The 23,070-nt window shown below is 38.6% G+C and overlaps 1 protein-coding gene across 1 annotated transcript in view; it reads right to left on the bottom strand.

Moving 5' to 3' along the window:
* Positions 1–15,957, bottom strand: part of grapa (GRB2 related adaptor protein a) — a 33,481-nt gene extending 17,524 nt beyond the window's left edge. The window contains exons 1-3 of the mRNA XM_008416665.3: positions 15,601–15,957; positions 9,117–9,214; positions 7,180–7,299 (exon numbers count right to left, since the gene is read on the bottom strand). Of these exons, the coding sequence (XP_008414887.1) occupies positions 7,180–7,299; positions 9,117–9,214; positions 15,601–15,678 (296 nt within the window). The 5' untranslated portion in view covers positions 15,679–15,957. The remainder of the gene's footprint in view (positions 1–7,179; positions 7,300–9,116; positions 9,215–15,600) is intronic.
* Positions 15,958–23,070: the final 7,113 nt, after the last annotated feature.

Here is a 23,070-nt window from a genome sequence, read left to right as displayed (position 1 = left end):
TCTTATGTGCTGGAAATCGCAGATTATATGACGCGTTTGTGCCAACCAAAGCGTGTGTGTCCATGCGTGTGTGCTGCTGACTCTCTACTGTATTCCGTCTGTTGGAGACGTAGCATTTTGGCAGCGTGCGTGTCAGTCTGCCCTTGTACGCCAGCTATGCGTGTCATGGTGGGGGGGCTCGAGTCTCTTGTAGCATTAATAAGGCATCACCTGTTTCAATAGCCGAGTGGGGGATGAAAGGGAGGATGTGTGTATGAGTTTGTTTTGTCCACTGAGACCTGGAGATGAGAGTAATGAAACACGTTAGGGGAGGGGAATAAGAAGTCGGAGTTGTGGCTCATTGGTAACCAGAGGATGTAAAAAAAAAAAATAGAAAGAGATCTTAAATGAATTCAGGTGATGTTGCGCTGATTTTCCTATTCCAATCTTACATTTTATACATTGAGTTGGGGAAAAAATCCAACACTAAAAGAATTTGACTTTTTTTTTTGCTATACTTTTGTAGCGAAATTGAAGGCAAAGGTTAAAAGAAGATTCAGGACTTCCTGCAGACTTGGTCATATTTCAGTTTCAGTGAAATGCAGACTTGCATCATCCACCAAATCCATGTTATCTTAAACTGTCACCTTTTTGACCTATTTCATCCACAACGCTTGCTCCTCCACTCTTTATCGAACTCAATACATTTTCTGTGTTGTATCTTTCTGTCTATTTCTATCACTACCTTTCAGTTGTGCTTTGATCACTGAACCGTGATATTAAATTTTACCATTGATCTGCCGGGGTCACACTGAGGAATTCAAAGAGTAAACCACACCAACAGCAACAATAAAAGAATACAATTCCATTTTATGGCTCATGGCTAGAAGTGTTGGCCAAAAGAAACGTCTTTTTGTGGGAAATATATTTTCAAGCCTTATAGCAACCAGGACACTTTTTTTTTTAAATCTTAGACTCCGTCTGTCAACGGATTAACCTACTTTTAAATTTCTGAGGTTGTGTGAAACTAAGATTTCTGTTAGCTAAATGTAAGAAAAGTACTTTGCTTACCCTTGTAACAGAAGAAATAGAACAAGTTACATTGTTTTCTGATAAACTTTAACCAAATTGTGCTGACTTGTAAGCCTAGAATAGAGTTGATGCTCATTTTGGAAATCAGAATGTGTTTCTTTGGAAATTTATGCCGTAGCCGCTTCCTCCTGCCCTTATGCTAAGATAGCCTGACTGTGTGCTGTCATCCTTTATATATCCATACACTACCTAGCAATATCAATGTCCACCTGTTTAATGAAGCTGAACCAGCAAAGAAATTACTGAGCCACATCAGGGTACACACTGAAATCCTGCTCATACTTTTTGGTTACAAAATTCAGTCCACATGTTCACAGGCTGTCATGATCTGCAGTTATTTGTGTTTTTGTATCTGTTTGTGTTCAACTTTTAAGCATTTCCTTATTCATTTGTGTTTCTAATGACTTACCATATTGATTTTAGCTCTTGAAATTGGATGTAGTTCTCTTAAATCTTTTCCTTCTTGCAGTTTCTCTGAGTCTCAGCTCAGCTCCTTGTGTTAATTAGTCTCTCTCCGTCAGTTTCACTTTCATTCTGCCACAGCTGTTCCTCATCAACTCTTATTACTTCATGGTTCCTTTGTCATTTTCCACCCACTCCTACCTCAGTAATAAACTCACTGGTTTCCTTCATTTGTTACTGGTCTCTTCTGTTCACCATCTGCATTCCCACTCTTCCTGGATTTCTCCCTCGAAGTTCTCCTTATTTTATTAAAACACTCTGTTTAGCCACAGCTTTCCCTCTAATCTCAAATGTGACTCACGTTTATTTATTTATTTGCTATTTTTGATTTGATTTCCATTTGTGATCAATATTTAATTTACCACCTTTGGGATGAATACAGTATTTTTAAGAAATTGAAGATTCTTAGAGCTGACATAATCAAGCAGAAATAAATAAAAACACTGTTAAATAAGAAATAAGGTAAAGTTTAGATCTTGGAAAACCTGTTAATTTTTTTATTTCTTGATAAATCATTTTTCACTTATGGTTGCGTTAGGCAAACCAACTTCATTGGTGCGTAACAGGAATGCCTTTCTGCTCTGGATGGGACAACTTTGTGCCCAAGGCAGCACAGCTTTAGGGTGGAAATGCTGCAGAACAAACAAAAAGTGCGTATTTCTCAGTTGCCCTTGAGCAGATGTTATTTATCTGTTAATTTTTTTTTTGTTCTTACTGTTTCTTAGATAACAAAAAGTTTTTGTTTTCCATTTTTGTTTGCAAAGTGGTCTGTGCCGTGTGTGTTGGCTGTGCTTGGGCTGCAGAAGGAAGCATTTGCCCGTGGCATGACATTTATGCGGAACTACCACTTGTGGTTGCTGCATAGTCTTTGAAAGAAAACGAGTTTTAGCACATCATTTCTGATCGTTGGTTGCTTAGGGTTGTATTTCTTTAGCGGTGTGATGAATTTCTGCCAAAGCCTTGATTCTGTGCATAAGCTGCGCAGCTTTTTGGCCCCCTGTTTATAATCCGATCATTTCTTTCTACTCCTGCAGATTTCATTTCTCTGAGCTAACAAAGCTGATTGCTTTTGTTTCAGTTTTCCTCCATTGAAGCGGCTCCGCGCTGTTAGCGATACCATAACCAAAACCCTACCAATACAAATATAATTTCCCTTTCTTCATAACTATCTCAATTTCCCAATCTGATATGCGCAAATGTGCACTTTGCCTTCGTTGCTGTTTACTTTGCTTTGTATTTGAAATGAATGTTTCCGTTCCAAAGTGTGCGTCGACCCAGAAATGGCTTAAGATGGGAACGGATCCCCCAGTAGTGAGTAGAATTATAAAATAGAACAAAAAGTATTTGTGGCCTCGCATAAATATGCAAGTTTTTGCATACAAATAGCATTCTATGTCTAGTAGTGTTTACTATTTTAAGCAATTAATTGCTTGAAGCACCAGACAGAATACAGCCTGGTTTGGCGAAACACAAATCTGATTTAAATACACCCATTTGCCAGCGACATATAGACATCGCTTCTGCTACTGCAACAGGGTTCTTCCATTTAGCTCTGGTCTCATTGGATCTATTTCTGTTCATGGTCTAATGGGCATGCACGCGCACTCAAGAATGGTGCTTCAGGGGTCCTGACTTGAGATTTAAAAGTGTTTCTAAAATTCTCTATATATAATTGATTTAAGACTAGTTAGGCAAAAATACAACTTAAGAGAAAAAATCAGCATTTATCACACACACACACCAAGAAAAGGTTACATAACAATAACTTGCTTACTTTTTCATTTTATGACACGATTTCTCCTCCACATGACTTAATTTATTCTATTTTTTATATATATATTTTTTTCCGAGGCCCATCAAGTGTGAAATTACCCCTCAAGTCACGATATTCATAGGATACTGAACTCACTGTGTGTTACTCAAAGCTCAGAGAAGCTTACAGTATGTAACTGTAACATAGGCTTAGCTTGGAGGGTCAGCTTTCGTTAACAACTCCACTCTGGAGTAATGTCCCTAATACGAGCCTAATGATGATGGATGACAAGCCCAGTGAACAACCAGATCCAGTTCGGTCTTTGTAGAGCCTGAGCAAATAGAAAACAGTTATACCCAAGGACGCTTTATGGTGCTGGTATTCAAAAATGACCATATATATATATATATATATTTTATACATTACATTTTTCAAAGTATCTACAAGCTTCTACAGTTTGTTGTCTTAACACAAACTTGAGTTCTGTTTTCATACATCGCTCCATTATTGTGGTGATACATGGAGGCGATGGACCTGTGGCTCTGCAGAACTATTATTAAAGGAGCCCAGATTGAGCCCTTAATCAATGTTGGGTTTGGTGTCTCTTAACATCTCAATAATATAATTAAACTTTTCAATGAGCTTTGTTTATACTTCCAGTAAGCCTACAATTATTTATTCTGCTTGTGCACCTTTGTCTACCACCACATTTTTCCTTTCACTTAACGTTTTTTTATTAAATGCTTGGTTGCAGCCCTCTGTACAGATTGCTTGTGTGGTGATAATCTTTAGTCGCTTGCTCTCCTTGTGGGGAATGTCATTGACTCTCTGCTGGACAACTGATATGTAGACAATAGTCATAAAAAAAAAACTTTAATTATACTAATGTAAAATAATTTTATCAAATCTAATTTGTACATTACTATTAGCTTAAAAAGCTACAACCATAATAAGTATTTTAAATACATTACTGTGTGTAATGAGGATGCTTTTTTATTATTATTATTAAAACACAAATTATTAGACATTTAGATAATATTTCAAGGTTTTGTGTTGTATGCATTCTGCAGTAAGGCTGCATTATTAATGGGGATGATGTGTTTTTAGTTTTTAACGATAATAATCTCACGGAGAGCCAGTGACAGGCTTCCCTTCTTAGATAAACAGAGTTCACGTGTTGACTTCGAGCAGTGCACAGATTTTTAAAAGCGCAATGTGTCGGAGACCCATTTGGCTTACGGAAACAGGAATCCGCTTTTAAAGGGGACAAAATTTCTTTTGTTTCACATGACCTTCAGCTAGGACAGGAAAAAGGCAACAGGAAACCAGTTTGTACTTGTTTGGGTGCACCTGTGTCCCAGAGTTCATGACTTGACCATGGCATTGTTCAAACCGAAGGGGTAACAGTTAAGGAAAACAGGAAAAAATACAGTCGTGTGTGTGCGTGCGTGTGTGTGGAACATTTTCTGCTCGAAGTGTAATTGCTTTATCTTGATGCACTCAGTCTTCTCATAGAGACTGTACAAGGTCGATACGCCCAGTCAGCTACATTTACTTGGAAGGAAAGATATTGGAAGTAAATGCCAAGAGCACGAGGAAATGGAACAAACTATGCACAGAGAAGAGCAAAGACCTAATTTCCAGCATTGTGCAAAGTCCAAAAAAAAAAAACACACACCAAAGCTATCCTTTGGGTACATCTGCTGCTGAGTCAAAGAAAATTGGGAAACTGTCCAAGGGAGGCAAAAAAAACGATCTCTGTACCGATGAAAGTTGGGGTTGGCGTACCTTCACTAAAGAGCCAACAGGGACAGTTTCACTGACGTGTTCTCAGAAAGTCCCTCTACATGAATTCTGCCTTTTAAAAGTTCCTGAAGTTTGGACTGTTTAAAAAAAGGCCCCATGTGCTGCTGCTACCCAACAAATCTCAACTCTCCCCACTCTAACCACAGCTGTAAAAAGGACACGCGAACTCCACGTCTTTGTTGTTTGCTTTCTGTCAGAATTGGTTTTTCCAGTAAAGACAGTTGTCCGTTGTTAGTGATGTGAATTTAATATACATTCAGAATGTGGTTATTTCACTTTTGGGACATTTCTAATGAAGAACCTTGTGTGCATCATCGATTATGAACTTAATACGAAACACCATTCAGTATTGTGCCATTCGCCAATCTATTGATGCCCACCTGTTAAAAACAATTCAGGAGGGAAACATTGATATTCTTCTCTGTATAGTCACTCCCCAGCTCCCTGTGGGGGATCTCGAGGTATTCTCAAGCCAGATGGGATATGTTTAGTCCTTTTAGCTTCTTGTGTGTTCCTACAGAGGAAGCTACTTTGAGGATGTAGACTGGACACCTAAAAACAAATGGCCCCTCAGACTTTAGCAAGAACCCAAAACAAAAGGCCAAAGGCACATCCCTCTGCAGGTCAACTAAACACATGTCGACCAGACTATTGAAATCCAGTTTCCCTCTCAGTAGCTCTGGTCCATAAAGATCTGTTCCACCATTCCAGAGCTGGAGACAACCAATGGGAAGACGAGACTACACAGGAACTAAATTAACAGAAAAACATCCAAAAATCCATATCCTCACAGAATCATCGTCAAGCCTAGAGTTTTGGAATAAAGTGCGGATCATCATGAAATGAGCCACATGTATGATAACAACGTCTTCATGTTTTTGATCATTTGCAGTCTGTTGTAAAACATATCTTTAGCAACAGAGTTCAACGAGAAAACAAGCCTGATCCGCTCTGCTCTAGAACGGACATCAAAGTTGAGCCAAGCCGAGCCGAGACTGGGATCTCTATGGCTACTGCCACCGAGACGCCTCCTCTGGCAGCAGCGCTGTCACTTCACAAAAACCACACAGACAACACCTGACCCATTTTCCAAGCTGCTGCACCAGCCGTACACTGGAGCCTGTCAGACATTTTTGATCAGCAGCTCAAAAAACGTTGGCATCGAAACCATTCCTGTCCCCTTGTGACAGATTTATTGTTTTGTAACAAGGAGCCACGCTCTTCTTCCATGTCCTATACATCAAATATTGGCAGAAAGCCCCTTATTCAAATGTGTTTTTTTTTCTATATCCCAATGATCAGCCAATCAGAAAGGCTCTCCACATCCAATATTGCATATTGTCCCTCTGGTCCAGCAATAAGGCTCAGCTGCATCCCTCACCGTCACCCCGCACCACCACCACCTCCCCACTCTGACAACGCCAAACATAAAGCCGCACCAGCAGCTCCAGATGTTGTGCCAGACAAGATTAAGTCACATCAGCCCAGAAGGGTGGCAAATCTTCCATTTTACCCTCTGCCTTCTCTTCACACCTCATCGTCTAAACCCCCCTTTCTCTCCACATTTCCCTGAACCAACCAAAGGAAAGAAAACGAGTGAAAATCAAGCGAACAGAACATGCTCAAATTGACCTATTTAATTCATTGCGTTTCTTTCAATTAAATCATCTCTCAGCTGCCTATTAATCGATCAAATTTATTTCTATAGCACATTTCACCAGCAATCCAGTTCAAAGTGCCTCAGATGACAAAAACACAAAATTAGCAAAGTCACAAAGAAAAACACCAGACAGTCAACAATTGAACAAACGTTCAAATTTTGATGAGTGCCATCACCAAAATCATATGCATCAAAATATGTTGGTCAATGTCTCATTTACTGTGGTTCAAAAGCAGCAATAAACAGGTGGGGTTTTTTTAGTAGTGTGGTGCTAAGCCGTTCAGCGACATACAAACTAACAAAGTATTTTAAAAGTCTATTCTCTGAGCTACAGGGAGCCAGCGAAAGTTCGTTGCCTAATGAATAACATAAGGAAAAACTTGGTATCCCATGGTTTTCATATGATTTGAAAGCATTTATCTCCTACCTGACAGACATTGAAAACTCTCCAGGAGCGCTCTCGCTCTCCCTGACGAGGAAGGCCCCACACTCTCTGTGTCTCAGCCGGCTCTCCGCCACGCCACGAGATATTCGCCCTGCGAACCATCTGGAGGATGGACAGACACACACGGACAGACAAAGAAAGATATCACCAATGTAAATGTTAGAACGCACCGAGAAAATGTTCTTCCCAATAGAACATGTTTCACACTACAAAACTTCAGTGAGCATCAATAGAATTTTACGTGACAGACCAAATTACTGCATGTATATTGAAGAGGAAGGAAAATTATCGGTTTTAATTTTATTGTGTATATAAAAGCCTGAAACGTTCATTGACTACTTGTAATCATCCCCATCTACTGTTATGCTTCCTCATGCAGGGCACTATTCAACTCACCACCAAACATTGATGATGGGTATGGAAAAACTGCAAACCATCAAAAGGTATGCATGTCCTTTGTGAGCCAAGATGCTCACAATATCTCTGGAGGAGCTGCAGAGATCCACAACTCAGCTGGAGGAATTTGTCTTTCCTCCAGCTGAGGAGGAAAGACAAATTTCCTCCTCAGCTGGAGGAGGAAATTTGTCTCCTCCAGCTGGGTAAAAAACTAGTGGGTACTAGTTTTTTAGTGGGCTAAACTAGTTTTCTAGTGGGCTAAACTAGTTTTCTAGTGGGCTAAAAAACTAGTTTTTTTAGTGGGTTAAAAAACTAGGTTTTTAGTGGGTTAGTGGGTTTTTATTGTAGGTTTTTTAGTTTTTATGAAAAGGTAGCATAAAACATCAGTATTTAAAGAAAGCCGTCTGGATGGATAAAAGCCATATTCATATGTTGAAATGGCCTAATCAAAGTCCAGACCTACGTTTTGCCACTAATTCAAGACTGAAAATTGAGTATTTTTTTTTGTAAGGGACTGTAGATACAAAGGTATGCTGCACTGAGAAACTCCTGTACCAGAAATTACACACTCTTGAAAAACAAGCTGTTAGTGCGTAAGTACCAACCCTGAAACTGCTGAGAATTTCAAGGGGGAAAAAAAAGGGCTGACAGGTACTTACAAGAGAAACGAGGCAAAGATAAAACGAGTTTGTGAAGTTATTTTTGAAACAAGATGCTAAATTTGCACTTAAAACAGATCGCAATAAAAGTGGAAATATGGCTGTCAGCCGTGCAGGTTGAGTAACGCTGTCGTTTTATATCAAAGTTTTTGCCCGCTTGCTAGAGTTGCTTGGAAGTAAGGCTTCCAAGAAAAAAAATCAGCTCCTATGAACCAGATTAGTAAAACAAGGCTATAAACACCAAGCAGAGCGAAATTAATTTCTTGGGCGTTCTTAGTAGCTCTTGTCACATTAGAAAATGTTTTTCCCTTATACTTCACATTATTGTGAGCGAGAATGAAGAAACTGATAAAGATCTCCACAAATTTCTCCTAAGGGTGTTCAAAAAATATTATTCCAGTTGGATCAGGCTTCAGTGCTCGCTAATAAACCACAGCTGAGCTACTTGTTCTGTAGTCAGTTTGTTGTTTGTCACAGCGAATGTACAATCCAGCTGGTGTCCAAGCATCTGATGGAAACATGGGGTATACAAGCAGATTAACACTAAAAAGACACACACTCACACACATACACTACACACAGACGGCTGGATTGTGGGCTTATGTAAGGCATAAAGTGAGAGCGTCCCCTTGGGTATTCTGCCTTATGCCAGAGTGCAGATGTCCAAAGCGGAGCACAGAGCGCCTGGAGCTACCCGCTGCACACATTCACTGACTGATGAGCGGTTAGATAGACCAGCGCTGGATGTGTGAAACGCATTCACACAATTTGCAGAAGAGCCGAGGATGTGTGGGGGCACAATGCACACGTGTGTGTGTGCGTGTGGGGGTGTGCGTGTGTGTGTGTGTGTGTGTGTGAGCTTACGCATGTGGCCTCAGGTTGATGTAGTTTTTTGGCACAAAGCCTTTCCTGTTGTGGAGCTCAGCTGTGTACCAGTTAGGATCATCTTCCATGTTGGTGATCTGGGAACAAACATTCACAGACGGGTAAATACATCAGATGCTGCTGGTAAAGAAGTCGGTGCAAATTTGAAACGCAACAGTATACTCTTCAGTGTGTCTGTGTTTCATACCGAAATGCCTTTCGGCTTTTAAAATGCACTGCAATCGAATACATTTAGGTTTAGTGGTGATGTTACCAAGATCAATTTTATTTTTTTTCAATTGTGTGACAGGTCAATCAGAACTTCATCTGATTGATTACCAAACTTTAGTTGGTTGCCACTTGCAGAAAAAATAACAATAGTTCAAAAAGTTCTTTTTATCAATGTTTTTGAAGAGTTTCACACTGCTAGAGTTACGTGTAGAAATAGTTCAGGAGGTAGTTCATGCCCACAACAATTAACTCTCATGGCATCTGTTCATAAAAGTCCAAATTAGCTGATCCTAGAGTTAAAACGAACGGCTAGTTCGAGAGTCTCAAAGGGCACAGATGAACTATGCTGCATTAAAACAACTTTAACTTCAGAGGATGTCACAGAGGCTGATGACAGCTCTATTTTAAGGACGTCTAAACCTTCGTGACATTTTCAGTGGGCAACTACTTACAAAACCGCTCATGATAGCTCACAGAGGAAAATGACAAATAGTTGCTGGTGCACCATCAATGACCTTCATGTGCAAAATGCACTGACAACAGGACATGCAAGCCATTTCAAAACTGTGTTTGCTTAAATTCAAACTTATTTACATCTATGTCAGGTTCCAACTCAGAGCGGAGTGTTTTACTCTTTCCATTCTCACCACTCGTTTCACATAGGAAGACAATTCATGGCACACCGCCTCATACCTTAATTTTTAAATAGTTATTACTTTGTTTGTAACTAACAGTCCAGAGCAAGGACAGCGTTTGCATAAGCTGCTTGGATATTTTCGACATGGGCTTGTTTCAAAATGGTACGCCCACTCTGGGCTTAACTTATCTTGGACTAGCCGTTAGCCCGATTCTCAAGGACCAAGAATTTCAACCAAAGAAAAAAACATCAGGAGATTTACCCATACAAGGCAAAATTTTAACTCCTTATAACTTTTTGACCGAACCTCACTTCAAAAATCCTCATCTACACCTTCAAAGTCTTGTTCTAAAACTCCTACGCAGATTATTATGGTAATAATGATTTGGTTTTTGTTTACATTTGCTGGTAAAAACCTGATTGCAATTTGCATAATTACTTCAAGTATCTGATACAACAAACACACTTTATAGACAACCTTAGAAACAGAGAGCATTGAAGCTAATAAAAGGCAAAGCATCTTATGATCTGTGTGTTGTTTAAAGCTGCCTGTTTTATCTCTTTTTTTTATTTTTATTTTTATATTTTTTGCAAAATGCTCCACTCCTGTCAGGAAGGTATTTTTACTCAAGTATATATGACTTGCTATTTAAGATGTTTCACAACTTGTGTAACTAAATATTACCCTCGTCTTGCACTTGGTAGTGAAACATGAGTTCAGGAGCTCTTTTAAAATGCTGTATTTTAAATCCTGTATTTAAAATTTTGACATCGTCTAACACTTTTACAAATTTCTTTTAGTGATGACATAAAGTTCGAGCTGATAGTGGTTTGAATTTTATCTGACCACTTGTGATACAAGTGAACTTGAAGTTTTGATTTTCCTAAGTGTATTAATCTGACTAAAAAAAACCCAAAAATAATAAACATACACATTTTCAAACCATTAAAATCTGGTACATGTTGCAGCTGTTGCTTTAATCCATAATAACTATGAACACAAATTAGTTCTGTTTTAAATTAGCTGAACTTAGAACTAGTTCTTACTAAAAGTAAAGCGCAAACAAATCTAGCCTAGTCTAATTCTGTACAACTTAAGACAGAAACTATGCAAATTAATTGTTTTTTTGTAAAGGTTAGTTGTTTTGGCTTCAAACACACAAAATGGTGGCCCCATCAAAAAGTCTTTATGCCCACATAACTGTACATTTACTGGCTTTGAGAACTTAAATGTGGCAATGACATTGAAGTTTTTGGAGTGTTTTGCCAAAACAATTTCCCCTGTCCCCTCCCTGCCTCCAGAAACTTAATTTCATGCATCAACTGGCCGTAATGGCTACATGCTCACGTTTATGTGAGCATTTGAAAATGTGATCCAGACCACAGATTGATTTACTGCTCGTAGCATCAATCATCATTCACTCACAGAGCTAAATGATTGCCCTATTATTGAGTTGGCCGCTCGACACTCAACCAAACAAAAGTGTTTTTGAACGCAGAAGTACAGAAAGAAATCCTCAGCTCCCTGTGTGGCCGTAGTCGGCGTTATTTTAGAGGGATTTTCTTTTTTCCAGCTCCCCGTCCTCGATTATTCCGTCGTGAATGCATCACGCCGAGTGTGGAAGTGACAGATGTTAACTCTTGTAAGTGCTGTTAAAATCGAGTCTCAACTCTCTCATACGGCTTGCACAAGCAAAGTCTGAAACGGATTGCGTACCTTCCCCCCCCCCCAAAGAGGAATAATTCAATATAAATGTACTTTCAGACTTTGATAGATTTCACCTCCATATATTTTGTGACTAATAATACAACTGCGAGGCCAAAAGCCGTATTAAAATATCAGTATTTTGCAAATGCTTTTTTCTATAGAAGTCATGAAAAAGTATTCGCTGGATACTTTTTGAGAACACAAAAAAATTTCATTCATTTAGTGTCATGAAAATGCATTCGCCATGCTTTTGGTTTTGCTTTTTATTTAAAATGGAGGGAAGAAACAAAGTAAATACAAATAAATTAAATTTTGTCAGGATGTGCTGCAAGCAAGGAGAACATTTTACACTCATCAGCTATTTTATGTAGCAATGCAGCCACAGACCATCGCACTACCACCACCATGTTTTCCACTTCTAGAAAGGTTAATCTCCGTCTAGCACGTTTTCTCTACTCATGGCTGTTGACTCCTACTGTGGTTCACTTAGAAAGTGCTCCGTTTCCCATCTGCTCTTGAATTTCTTTTGACTGGACAAAATGTGTTGCTTTTTTTAGATTCATTTAGTTGCAGTGGCAATAACAAAATACTACTAATTGTATTGTAAGCTACAAATATAGAATATATGATAACATTATTTTAGTGTGCCACAATCAGACTGAATTACACTGCTGGTAGTTATTTAATACTAATCTTTAAAAATAAATAAATTTCACATGTTCACCCTCTGACATCTGTTAATTAGAGTTCGGTGCACTCCTTTATTTATTTATTTATTTTTTTGTGTGGCCGTCGAGTCCAAACTTGTCCACATTGCCTTCGAGCTTTAAGCAGAAATTTAGAGTTGCCACTTTTTATTTATCTGCAAAGCTATTTTTACCACTTCTTTATGAGTCACCTCTCTTCTCATTGTGATGGATCCGGCTCCGCACGGCTACCGTACAATAACGCATGAACAAAGCAACGCACCCCAGCAGAATAAGCTCCAGTTCTTGCCGGCAACAAAGTCTGAAAATGAGCCTCTCTGGGACCAGAGATAGATTATTAACCGGAGAGGCGGCTTCAGACGCCGACATCCAGCGTCAACAGGAAAACAGATCAATGTATTTTTAAAATAATCTTTTGATTTTTTTAATCCCTCAGTGTTACCAGCACACGTATACGAGGAGGTTTTTGGGCCCAAATTAGGAAATATAAACGATATTCGAACTTGATGCACGAATTAAGGTTGCAGTGTCAAGACAGCCATTTACCACAGCAGCAGGGGGAAACAAAAAAAGCTCATTTCACGTAAAACCCAGCAGCGCTTCAGGTGACTGTCCTATTTACTGCAACCATAAAGCTTGTGTTCCCCAAAAGGCCGACCATAATTACTTATGCTTCAGATGTAAATACCGCCTCGTTTTGCCTGAATGCACAGATGACTTTGCAGACCGCAGAGATTAGCAGGATCTTCAGAATGTTTAAGTGCATGAAAGGAAAAGATCTAAACCGAAAACATCTGAATTGTATCCCAAATCACTGTTCTGTAACTTTTATACACTTTAATACAATTTCCCTATGATTCAAGGGTTACTGAAATTGCAGTTAAACCCTGACCTAGAGAAGCACTTGGCATTGTTTGGCAGAGACAAAATCTTGTGGTTAACTTAATCCCTTGGATTTCGTCTCTGTGTGACTGCTGACCAGCTGGAGCTGCAGTATAAATTTCGACAACCTCTTGTGCTTTTGAGCAGGTGTCTGCAGCAAAAACTTTCCACTACAACAATTTCCAGCAGTTGAAGCACAAGCTGCTGTTTCACCTGTTCAGCAAACATAGGAGTTAGCTTCAAATAAAATCAGAAAAATTGCTCTGCGAAATTACTTTCCTGTCATTTTGCGAAACGTCTCCATGTCATATTTTAAACTGAGAGCAGAGATGGCTGTTCTTACTCTGATGCTTGTGTTGTAAGTGTCAAAGGCAGAAGGTATTTGCATGGTTTACCTCAAGACAACGGAAACAAGAGAAATGTCTGAGCAGACATCCTTCTACTTGAAGGACTGTCTTTGAATGCTTGAACTGTGTATGAATGAGTCTAAATATCAAATTGAACTCGTCAAAATATAAACCTTTCAAACAACTGAAGGCAACAAAATCTACTGCCGAATGAACATTAAAGAGAATGAATTAAGAACTCAATAATGCAAGTGTTTTGTGACCGCTTAGAAATTTTAGAGAGAGTATGTCGCAATCAGAGTATTCTCTTCTTAGCAGTCTTTGTGGCAATGCATATTCCATTCTATTTTTATTTATAAAGTGTACTTAAAAGAAAATCAATATGTCTACCCAAAGTGGAAACGGATATATCAGAGGCAATAATCATAAAATAAAAATATGAAAGGCAGAGTAAGACGTATAAAACATTACTTAATGAAACAAAATTACAAATTGTGTGCGCAGTAATGTGTGTACATATGGTTTATTGAGGTACAAAGCATGAAAAGTTATGATAAGAACTGCATTCCTGCCACCTTAACGTTACGTTCGGCAGCCATATTGGATCCTGAACTCATCATGACTTGAGAAACTTTGACTTCCGATACCAACTTAAATGAGTGATCTGTTTAAACTGTCACTTTGAACCTGAAACAACATCAGAGTATGAATGCAATGTAGCATTGCTGTGACGTGATGAGACTTCCTCTCAGCTCACAAACCAAAAAAAATAAATAATAAATCCCAACGCATGCAGCTAGCAGGCCTAAGGCACTTTGCCATCACCCACTGGGAAATGAGAAAAAGAGCAATAAAGAATAATGACTTAACTTTTTTTATATATATATATAATATTAAGAACCTGACATGAACAATAGTTTTCATGCTAAACAACAGAATCTGAGTTGCTGTAACATTTAGGGAACTAAAATATAATGAATAACTGGAAAGTTCTAGTTGGAAGAGAATAAAACATACACAGGGTAGTCAGACGTAATCAACAAGAACAGACTTTATAATTTTTTTTTTTTTTAAATCTAGAAGTATCTAAACTGAAACGGGATGCTGTTTTTACCCCCATTCAGTATTTTAACAGTTGTGATCATTTTGTTAAAGACATTATGTATTAAATGGTGTCATGTATGAAACTGTACTCGCTTTGACAGCTGAAGTTTTAAAGTAATTTTCTACTGCTGTCAGAGAACTATGTTATGTGACTCCATAAAGTATTATCTATCGCCATCAGAATGGTTTTTTTTTTAAATTATTTTGGTTTGATCAAGGCTACTAATCTGTCACATTTTATGTGAGTCTATTGCCATAAAAGGGGAATAAAAACCAAAATAAATGCAGATATGGTTTAGCCAAAAGCTTTCAGGAAATGATAAACAATTACAATAAAGGACTAATGTGATTTGTCCTTTATCTGTCCTTTACCTCCATGATTTATAGAAATAATACTTAACTAAATAAAAAAAAAACAAATAGTTGGCGAAGGTGGTGAAAAGACCCAGTGACAAAAAAAAACAACAAACAAACCAAGAAGCAGCTATAGGTATAAAACCAGCACTAATTAGTGGAACAATTCAGACATGAGAAACCTAAAATCTCTATAAAGCATCTGATGACAAACCATGTGATGATTTTTACACATCACATGGTAAATGTAAAAAATAAGCTAAAGCCTTGCATTGCAGTGTGGGTCTTTCAAAATGAGCAACAAACTACAGTTTTTCTCAAGCTTTGGATTAAAGTGACTCTTATAAGCTCTTAACTTTTATAACAAAAAAAAAGTTTAAAAAACTGGTTAGATAGATAGATAGATAGATAGATAGATAGATAGATAGATAGATAGATAGATAGATAGATAGATAGATAGATAGATAGATAGATAGATAGATAGATAGATAGAGTAAAAAATGGTTTCTCTTACCCTGAGCATGTCTCCCTTGTTAAAACTGAGTTCATCACTCTCTGTGGCACGAAATGTGTACAGTGCCACTGCTTCCATGCTGAAACCCCCAGACACATGCACATACACGCACTCACACACACACACACACGGAGGCACCCCACTAATGCCCAAGGAACCGGCAGAGAGAGAGAAAAGGGAGATACGTGTAAAAGAAAAAGAAGAAATCCTGTCAGACGCGAGACTGGAGGAAGAGGATGAGAGGAAAGGTCTGTTCTGTCCTGTGAGCCTCAGAGTGCATAAGAGTCAGATCAGAGGACGAGAGTGACTGAGCTCGATGAGGGGAAAAACACAACTGGCTGCTGCTCAGCAACACAGTGCCATGAGTAACACTCTGAGAGAGAGAGAGAGACAGAGAGAGAGAGAGAGAGAGAGAGAGAGCGAGAGAGAGAGAGAGAACACTGACAGGGGCAAAAGAGTGGGAGGCACTTCCTGTGTGTATATTTATCTTATACTCTCGAAGTGGCTTCTGTGGATTGTATGAGCTCTTTTGTTCAATCAGGGTTTTTTTTTTGCATGCATGTCTCTGTCCGTGGTCGGTTTGTCATCATCCTGTCATCTTGCAAGCTACGTTCAGTTTCCCACCGCTGAGGTAGATGAGGTAAACGCAATCTCGGACGTTTGTCCCGTTATATCTACCGGTTTCAGCGACCCTGTTTCCATTCGGGTTGGAGCGCCAAAACCCAACTCCTCACACGTCTCAATTCAAGCGTGATTTATTTCATTTCAATTTTAAAAAAATACTTTACTAAAGGCATATTTAATGTTGTTATAACGTCTATTATCTAAGTGACTGTGGGCGGGCGATGAGCTCATGTAGCAGTCTGTCACGCTGCAAATCTGAGGAAGCCTCTGACCGAAGATAATCACAGTCTGATGAAGAGGATGCCAAGGGTTGTCCGTAATGTTCTCCATTTCATAATCAATCCAACTTTGCACATTAATCTTCAGAGCTTCCACTGCATGCAACTTGTTTGCAAATGATCTCACGTTCCCCATTATGACCAACAGAAGACTTTGTTATAATTTCCTCTCCTTCTCTCTCCCATTTACTCCTCCTTTGAATCCACGACACCTTCTTTTCAACTCATCTGGGATGTGTGGTTTGCAGTCGAGGTATTATTTCAGCTACGGCGATGTTAATCACCTGCTCCCAGCAGTAAACTGCCTTGTTACTATGGTTATGCATCATAACAAATGCTCAAAAAGTAATAAAAAAAAAAAAAAGTGTTAGTAAAACAACCTCCCAGCTGCACAGCAGAATGGTTGTGCAAAATAATTATGTTTCAGGAAGAATTACAGGGTGAAAAAATGGGTTTTAATATATAAAAAATGAGCAGCGCAGTTCCGGAAATTCCAACAATTTGAATTTCTAAATTTGCCCGTTTATGAAAACGGTCTAAAATGTACAGTTGGTTGATGTCAGTGTGGAGAAACAAAAAATTGATTCGCTTATTTATAGAAGTGTTTGATTTTCCAAAACATAAAATCATACAATAACATGATCTTCAGTTCCTCAATCAACCATGAAGCCTCTTAAATGACACACAGCAATGAAGATTCTGATCATTGCTGGTTTGGTCCAAGACCAATTGATGTGAGACGACTGGTTTTCTCTTAAAATCAGCTTTTGGCTTATCGATTTTTGAGACAAAACTGGGAGACTACAGGAAGGGCCCCCTCCTTAGATTTCCTAAAATAAAACTTCCTGTTATGGCTTCCCAGAAAACAGGCTCATTTGAAAACTTGCTTCACCACATCTTAAGACGAAAGCAGCAGAAGGTGGCAGATGCAAATATAATTTCGCTTGCACTGACTTTACAAAGAGCCGATAAATGAGTTTTTTGCAGAAGAGCATCTCAGATGCAGCGACTCTCAAGAATATGCTCACCCCTTTTTAAAAAAGCCAGTTTTTTGGGACTTAAAACATAAGATCCTCTACTCTATCAAGATTTTCATTTTTTAGAGCATCTCACCCCCTAAATAAAAATGACCATCTCCTCCAGTAGCCTCGGCTGCAAAGCAAAGCAAAGAAAAAAGCTACTATCAGGAGCCTCCAAAATGGTTTCAAGGGCCACAAATGGCTGCATTTTGTACATCGGCAGCATCAATGCAAACTAAGTCAACAGTCAAAACATGTTCCATGTCTTTTCATCAGCAGGTCTCCGATAAAGTCATTTCCTCCTGACCCTTTTGTCTCTTCACACCACTATTGAGTTGCTATGAGTAACAGAAATAAATCAGCTCTCTAATGGCTGGTTGCACAGGAAGTAGAACCAGGTACATTTACAGAGGGTGATACTTTCAATTAAGGTCCAAAAGAGCAAATGAGTCCAGTGTTGCAGCGCTATCTGCACAAAAAGTCAAGGGTTGTTTAGGGGAAACCTCAGTGGGACTGACTTTTCATATCTAGAGAGGACCATAAATCAGGTTTTACAGACTGGAACGGAATAAAACTCTTTGAATTCTTTAGAGTTGTGATAAGAATTCATTTTCTCTGAGACTTAATTCCACGTTCAGCTCAGGAGACTGAGATTGCACACGCTTTTCAGCATGCAGCAAGTTTTACGTTCCAAGGTTGAGATCCACATAAAGAGGAATCTGGAATCTTTAGGGATTTTTTTTTCTTCTCTTTTTTACCAAAACACTTGGGTAGCAGAAGTAGGCAAAGCGGAAAAGGAGGAAAGCTGTCGCCGTGGCATCTGCAGCCTGATCTGTCCAGGAAATCCCCTGTCAGGTGGCTGTTTGACTCAGCTATTAGAAGGATTGCAGGAGGAAGTAAAGAGAGCTGGACATAGAGACTGAAGAAGGAAAGAGGAAGTGGAAGTTGCTTTCAGCTAAAAAAGTTGCTGAGTTGCCCCTTCCCCTTCCCCCCCCCTCGCTTCTGTGATCGGTTGTAATTTTAGTGCGAGGTTTATTTTAGCTTTTGAAATTCAAAGCTTTCTTACATTTTGTTATGTTACAGCCAAAAAAAATCAGCATATTGTGATTTGGATTATAGGTTATATTATATTATATTATATTATATTATATTATATTATATTATATTATATTATATTATATTATATTATATTATATTATAGGTTAAGTCGTGCCACATATTTTTGATTTGTACTTGGGTTTGAGCTTTGACTAGACCATTGTAACATATTAACATGCATTGATCTGAACTGTTCCATTGCATCTCTGTCTGTTCCATGGAGTAGTTGTTGCCTAGCCTGGTAAAAACCAAAGCAAAATCTGAATAAGAGACAGTAAAGTTTGTGGTTGCAACGTGACAAAGTGTGAAAAAGTTTAAGTGTTTAGTTTACGAGGCACTGTCAATGTGGGTTATCTGCGGAGCTTTTTAGACCCGCTTGTCAACAACTGAGTGGGTGATCGTTATTATTATATTTTCTTTTAGGTTGATTGTTTCTGGAGTGTTTGTCTGTAGGTGGTTGCTTCTTTGTCTCGGCCACAACGTGGCTCTTCTTTCACTTTTATTAAGGCTCAGCTGATGAAGTTATATCACTTCCTGTGTCCTTAGCCGGAGGGTAACACATTGCCAAAGGCCTTTATGATCAGTCGATTTGTATACGTCGACACGTTTTCTAGCTTGAGGCTTAAGTTGAGGGGCCGCTTCAACAATTCAATAAAATAAGAGAAAACGTCTGTCAAGTTTACTGCTTGTTCTCTGAGAAAACCATACAACAGCAGAAAGAAAATACATTTCTGTACAGTAACCCTTTAATTTTCATTGCAATGGAAAGAATTCAGTTTCCTTCTTTACATGTTTTTTTTTTAGTCTTCTAGCTTAGCGTTTATTACCCACAACACAAGCTTCTCTGCTAGAGAGAGTAGCATGTCATCCCATCAGGGGCAATGATGCAAAAAGCATAAAAACCACTAGATCTGTGCGTGTGTGTGTGTGTGTGTCACAGGAAGCAAGTGGGCCACAGCGGAAAAAAGGCAGGTGGGTTAAAGTCTCTCAACTTCCCTGCAAAGAAAAAAAGGGCCTAGTTTAGACTAACGCAAAGTTTTTAATCTTTTCGTTCCAACTGTCTAAAGTATATCTTAAGCTCTTGTTCTCGCTTTGTATTGTTCCAATGACATTGTTTTCTATTTTTGCCATTTCTGTGGTTTGTCACAAATGCTCCAGCGCAGAAAGAAAACCCACAACAGCGAGGGCCACTGAAAGGCATGAAAGAAAAAAAAAAAAAATTCTGCGAAATTTGGAGGGGATTTCAACTGACTTCTATTCTTAGCTCTTAAATTTGGCTCATTTTGGTGTTTGGTCACTGCAACAAGTTGTGATATGAAAGGTAATGTAGAAACTCTTTACTTCAAAGCATGAAATGTTACTTGAGACGACGGCATATGTTATAACTGTTACATTTCTAAATGAAATTGTCGTAATCACCATAATAGCTTTGGGGAGTTGCACAAAAATCATTAGTTTGCTGTTTTTAAAAACGTAAAAAAAGCTCTTAAAGGTGTTTTGACACGAAAATAAGAGCTTCCAGTCAAGCAAGATGTTAATAATAATATTATTTTTAAGTTAATTCAGAGGTTTTGTTGTTTATGTAATCTGTTGACTTTAAAAAAAGCCAGTCTAACATTACTAACACACCAAAGCTCTTTGTCAAACAATTGTTTCTTGCAGTTAAAAACTTAGATTTGTTCTGTTGCTTCTGTCCCTCTCTTTTTGACTGTTCATTTTGTTTTGCTTTGTTTTTGTCATTTACTTCAACAAGTATTTACAAAAAATTTGAAAAAAGGTTTAAGCAAGGGGTGTCTAACTTTTTTTGTCATGTGGGCCCATGGAGTCAAAAAATGTTTGTTTTTTACCCACTCAACAATAAACTACACATATACTTAAATTAAACAAATAAAGAAGATTTCTTGCTGGGGAAAAAAATTTAAATTATTATATATATAAAATTTTAAAAGTTTTCTGTAGATTACCCTTATTAAGAATAATATTGCTCGTTTTCTAGGTATCAATTGGGGGGGGGGAATAAAACACAATTTAATCAGTTCTGATGAATAAAGTCAGGATTTAGGTCACTTTTTCTTTGAAAATACCTGCTGTATTTAGCCAACTTTATTAAAGTAATGAAAAGCAGACTAGAGTTAAGCAAAGTTTGCTTTCGAGTAAAAGTCTCTGGTTCTTCAAGAGAATGCAAAAAGTGAATCCTTTGTGTTATAGCCATCATTTTATATTGTAAGACTTTACTTGTCTTGATCATTTTAAAGATAGAAAGTATCCGTCTATATCAAAGCCCTGTACTGGGCGGGGAGCAAATTTGCATCCTTTTTGAACTGATGTCTGGGGCCACACACGATCAGACTAGGGGCCTCAATTGGCCCTCAGGCCACACAACTCACACAACACTTTGGACACCCCTAGTTTAAGCCAAAACAATAAACTGAGCGCATTAGGCCGGTGATATGTGTGGAAAATATGTAAAAAAAAAACATAATTTAATCCAGAAGTTGCTAGTCTCTTATTTCTCTTTTTGCCATTTCTTAGTTGAAATGTAAAGCCCTCATGAGCTTGATCCTATTTGCATATGAAAAAGATAACTCTAATATCCCAGTAGTACGGGTGGGTGTTATACATTATCCTGTTTCACACTCTTTCTTCTCCTTTTCTCTCCTGCTCTACCTGGAAAATCACTGCGCACCTCTGCAGACCAAAAGCGGAATCCTGACGGCCTTTGAGCTTTCCTTCATCGCGTCGGTTTTGTTCCTGTGAAAACGTCACATACATTTCTGTGGAGCTCCTATGTTCTGCAAAAAAAAAAAAAAAGAGGAAAAAAAAATGCAAATTTTTCATGACTCACATACATCGCTGCCTTTGTAACAGATTTAGCTTTGCCGTGCCTCAGTCGCTTGTGTGTGTGTGTGACAAGCACTGCTCAGTTATATAATGTGAGAGAGAGGTATGTGGACCATTTGACAGCAAGTGAACACTGTCAGTTTCTCTTCATTCGAGGGGCTCATCTGTATTTTCTTGCATTTTGTAAAAAAAAAAAAAAAAAAAAAGCGGGGGAAAATGAAGACACAACTTGTCACTGGCAACAGAACCATTTGTATTTGATTGTCCTGATGATGGATTGGAGCTCTCAGTTGTGTTTTATTCTGCTCACCCAGTGCCAGTAAATCTATTAGTAATACACTGTACCTCTGGATGACGAAAAAATATATAAATAAATTACTCTGGTTGTTACATTTGACCTAAGGGGGGCAAAAATATCCCTAACTGGGTGATTACGTCAAAGCAAGCTTGCTGTGGTGGTTAATGTTAATACGCTTTAATGTCCTTCTAAATCAGAGGCCAGCAGTGCTAATCACATTATGAAGAACATTCACTGCTGTGGGCCTTTTGTGGGGCAGACCTCGTAAAGATCCTTTACAATAAAATAAAACCCCAGGGTAATTGGAAAAGAGAGCTCTCCTGACCTCTAGTGGCTGAAAGAAGATTTGCTTCCAATTTACATAATAAAACTGGCAGGATGTTCCCTCGTCTTATTTGTTCTTCATCTTGAATGCATTCACTCAATGATCAGGTGTTGTTCACCTGATAGGCAGGCATGTATTGTAGGTTTTTAATTTTGGGAAAATATCCACATGGCGTCACACTGAAATGTCCTCTACTAACCACAAACCTGCACTATGTCATACTGAGAACAACCTCAAGGTATTTCAAATTTATTTAATTATGTAGCACTTAAGGAAATATCCACAACTTAGAATCTATTGCGAGCCACTTAGTGGACTTGGCACCCATGTCGAAGAAGGTGTTTTGAGACTAAACTTTCAGCTTTTTGACCTACGTCCAACATGCTACGTACTATAGGTCAACTCCGCGAAGGAGTCATTCTATAAACGTGGTGGTGACATTAGCATGTTGTGAGTCAGCTTCTTTCTCCAGAAGGAAGCTGGTCAAAGTTGATGGGAAGATGGATGGAAGTACACGCAGGACAGTCTTGGAAGAAAACAAGTTAGAGGCAGCAAAAAAAAAAAAAAACTCTAGACCAGGTGGATGTTTAGCTTCCTGAAAGACAATGACGCTCTCTGAATGTCTACAGCTGGCGGAGACATACCCCGAAAGACCAGAAGGTGAAAATGCAGTAAAAAGGGGCTCTGAAGGTATTCACTTGCTAAATAAAAATGCATGTTTTCCATCCAATTAGTGATTATGGGATACTTTGTGTTGGTGTGTCACATAAAATCTGCTGAATTTTGTGGTTTGGATGTCAACGACATGTGGGAGAGTTCAGAGGGTATGAATACTTTCCCAAGGCTCTATCCACGTGTCAGTATATAATTCAAGCAGTATGTGGATTTAGTAGTATGTTTAAAATCTGATGATAGGCCACTGCCTAAGATGTCCCTACGACAACTTTGAAACTTTGTGATGTATGGAAGATAATTCAGTGAACTCCA

The sequence above is a fragment of the Poecilia reticulata genome, chromosome 8 (genome assembly GCF_904066995.2).
Source record: "Poecilia reticulata chromosome 8, P_reticulata-male-v2, whole genome shotgun sequence".
In the NCBI taxonomy this organism is placed as follows: Eukaryota; Metazoa; Chordata; class Actinopteri; order Cyprinodontiformes; family Poeciliidae; genus Poecilia; species Poecilia reticulata.
This window is presented reverse-complemented; position numbering and strand designations above follow the sequence as displayed.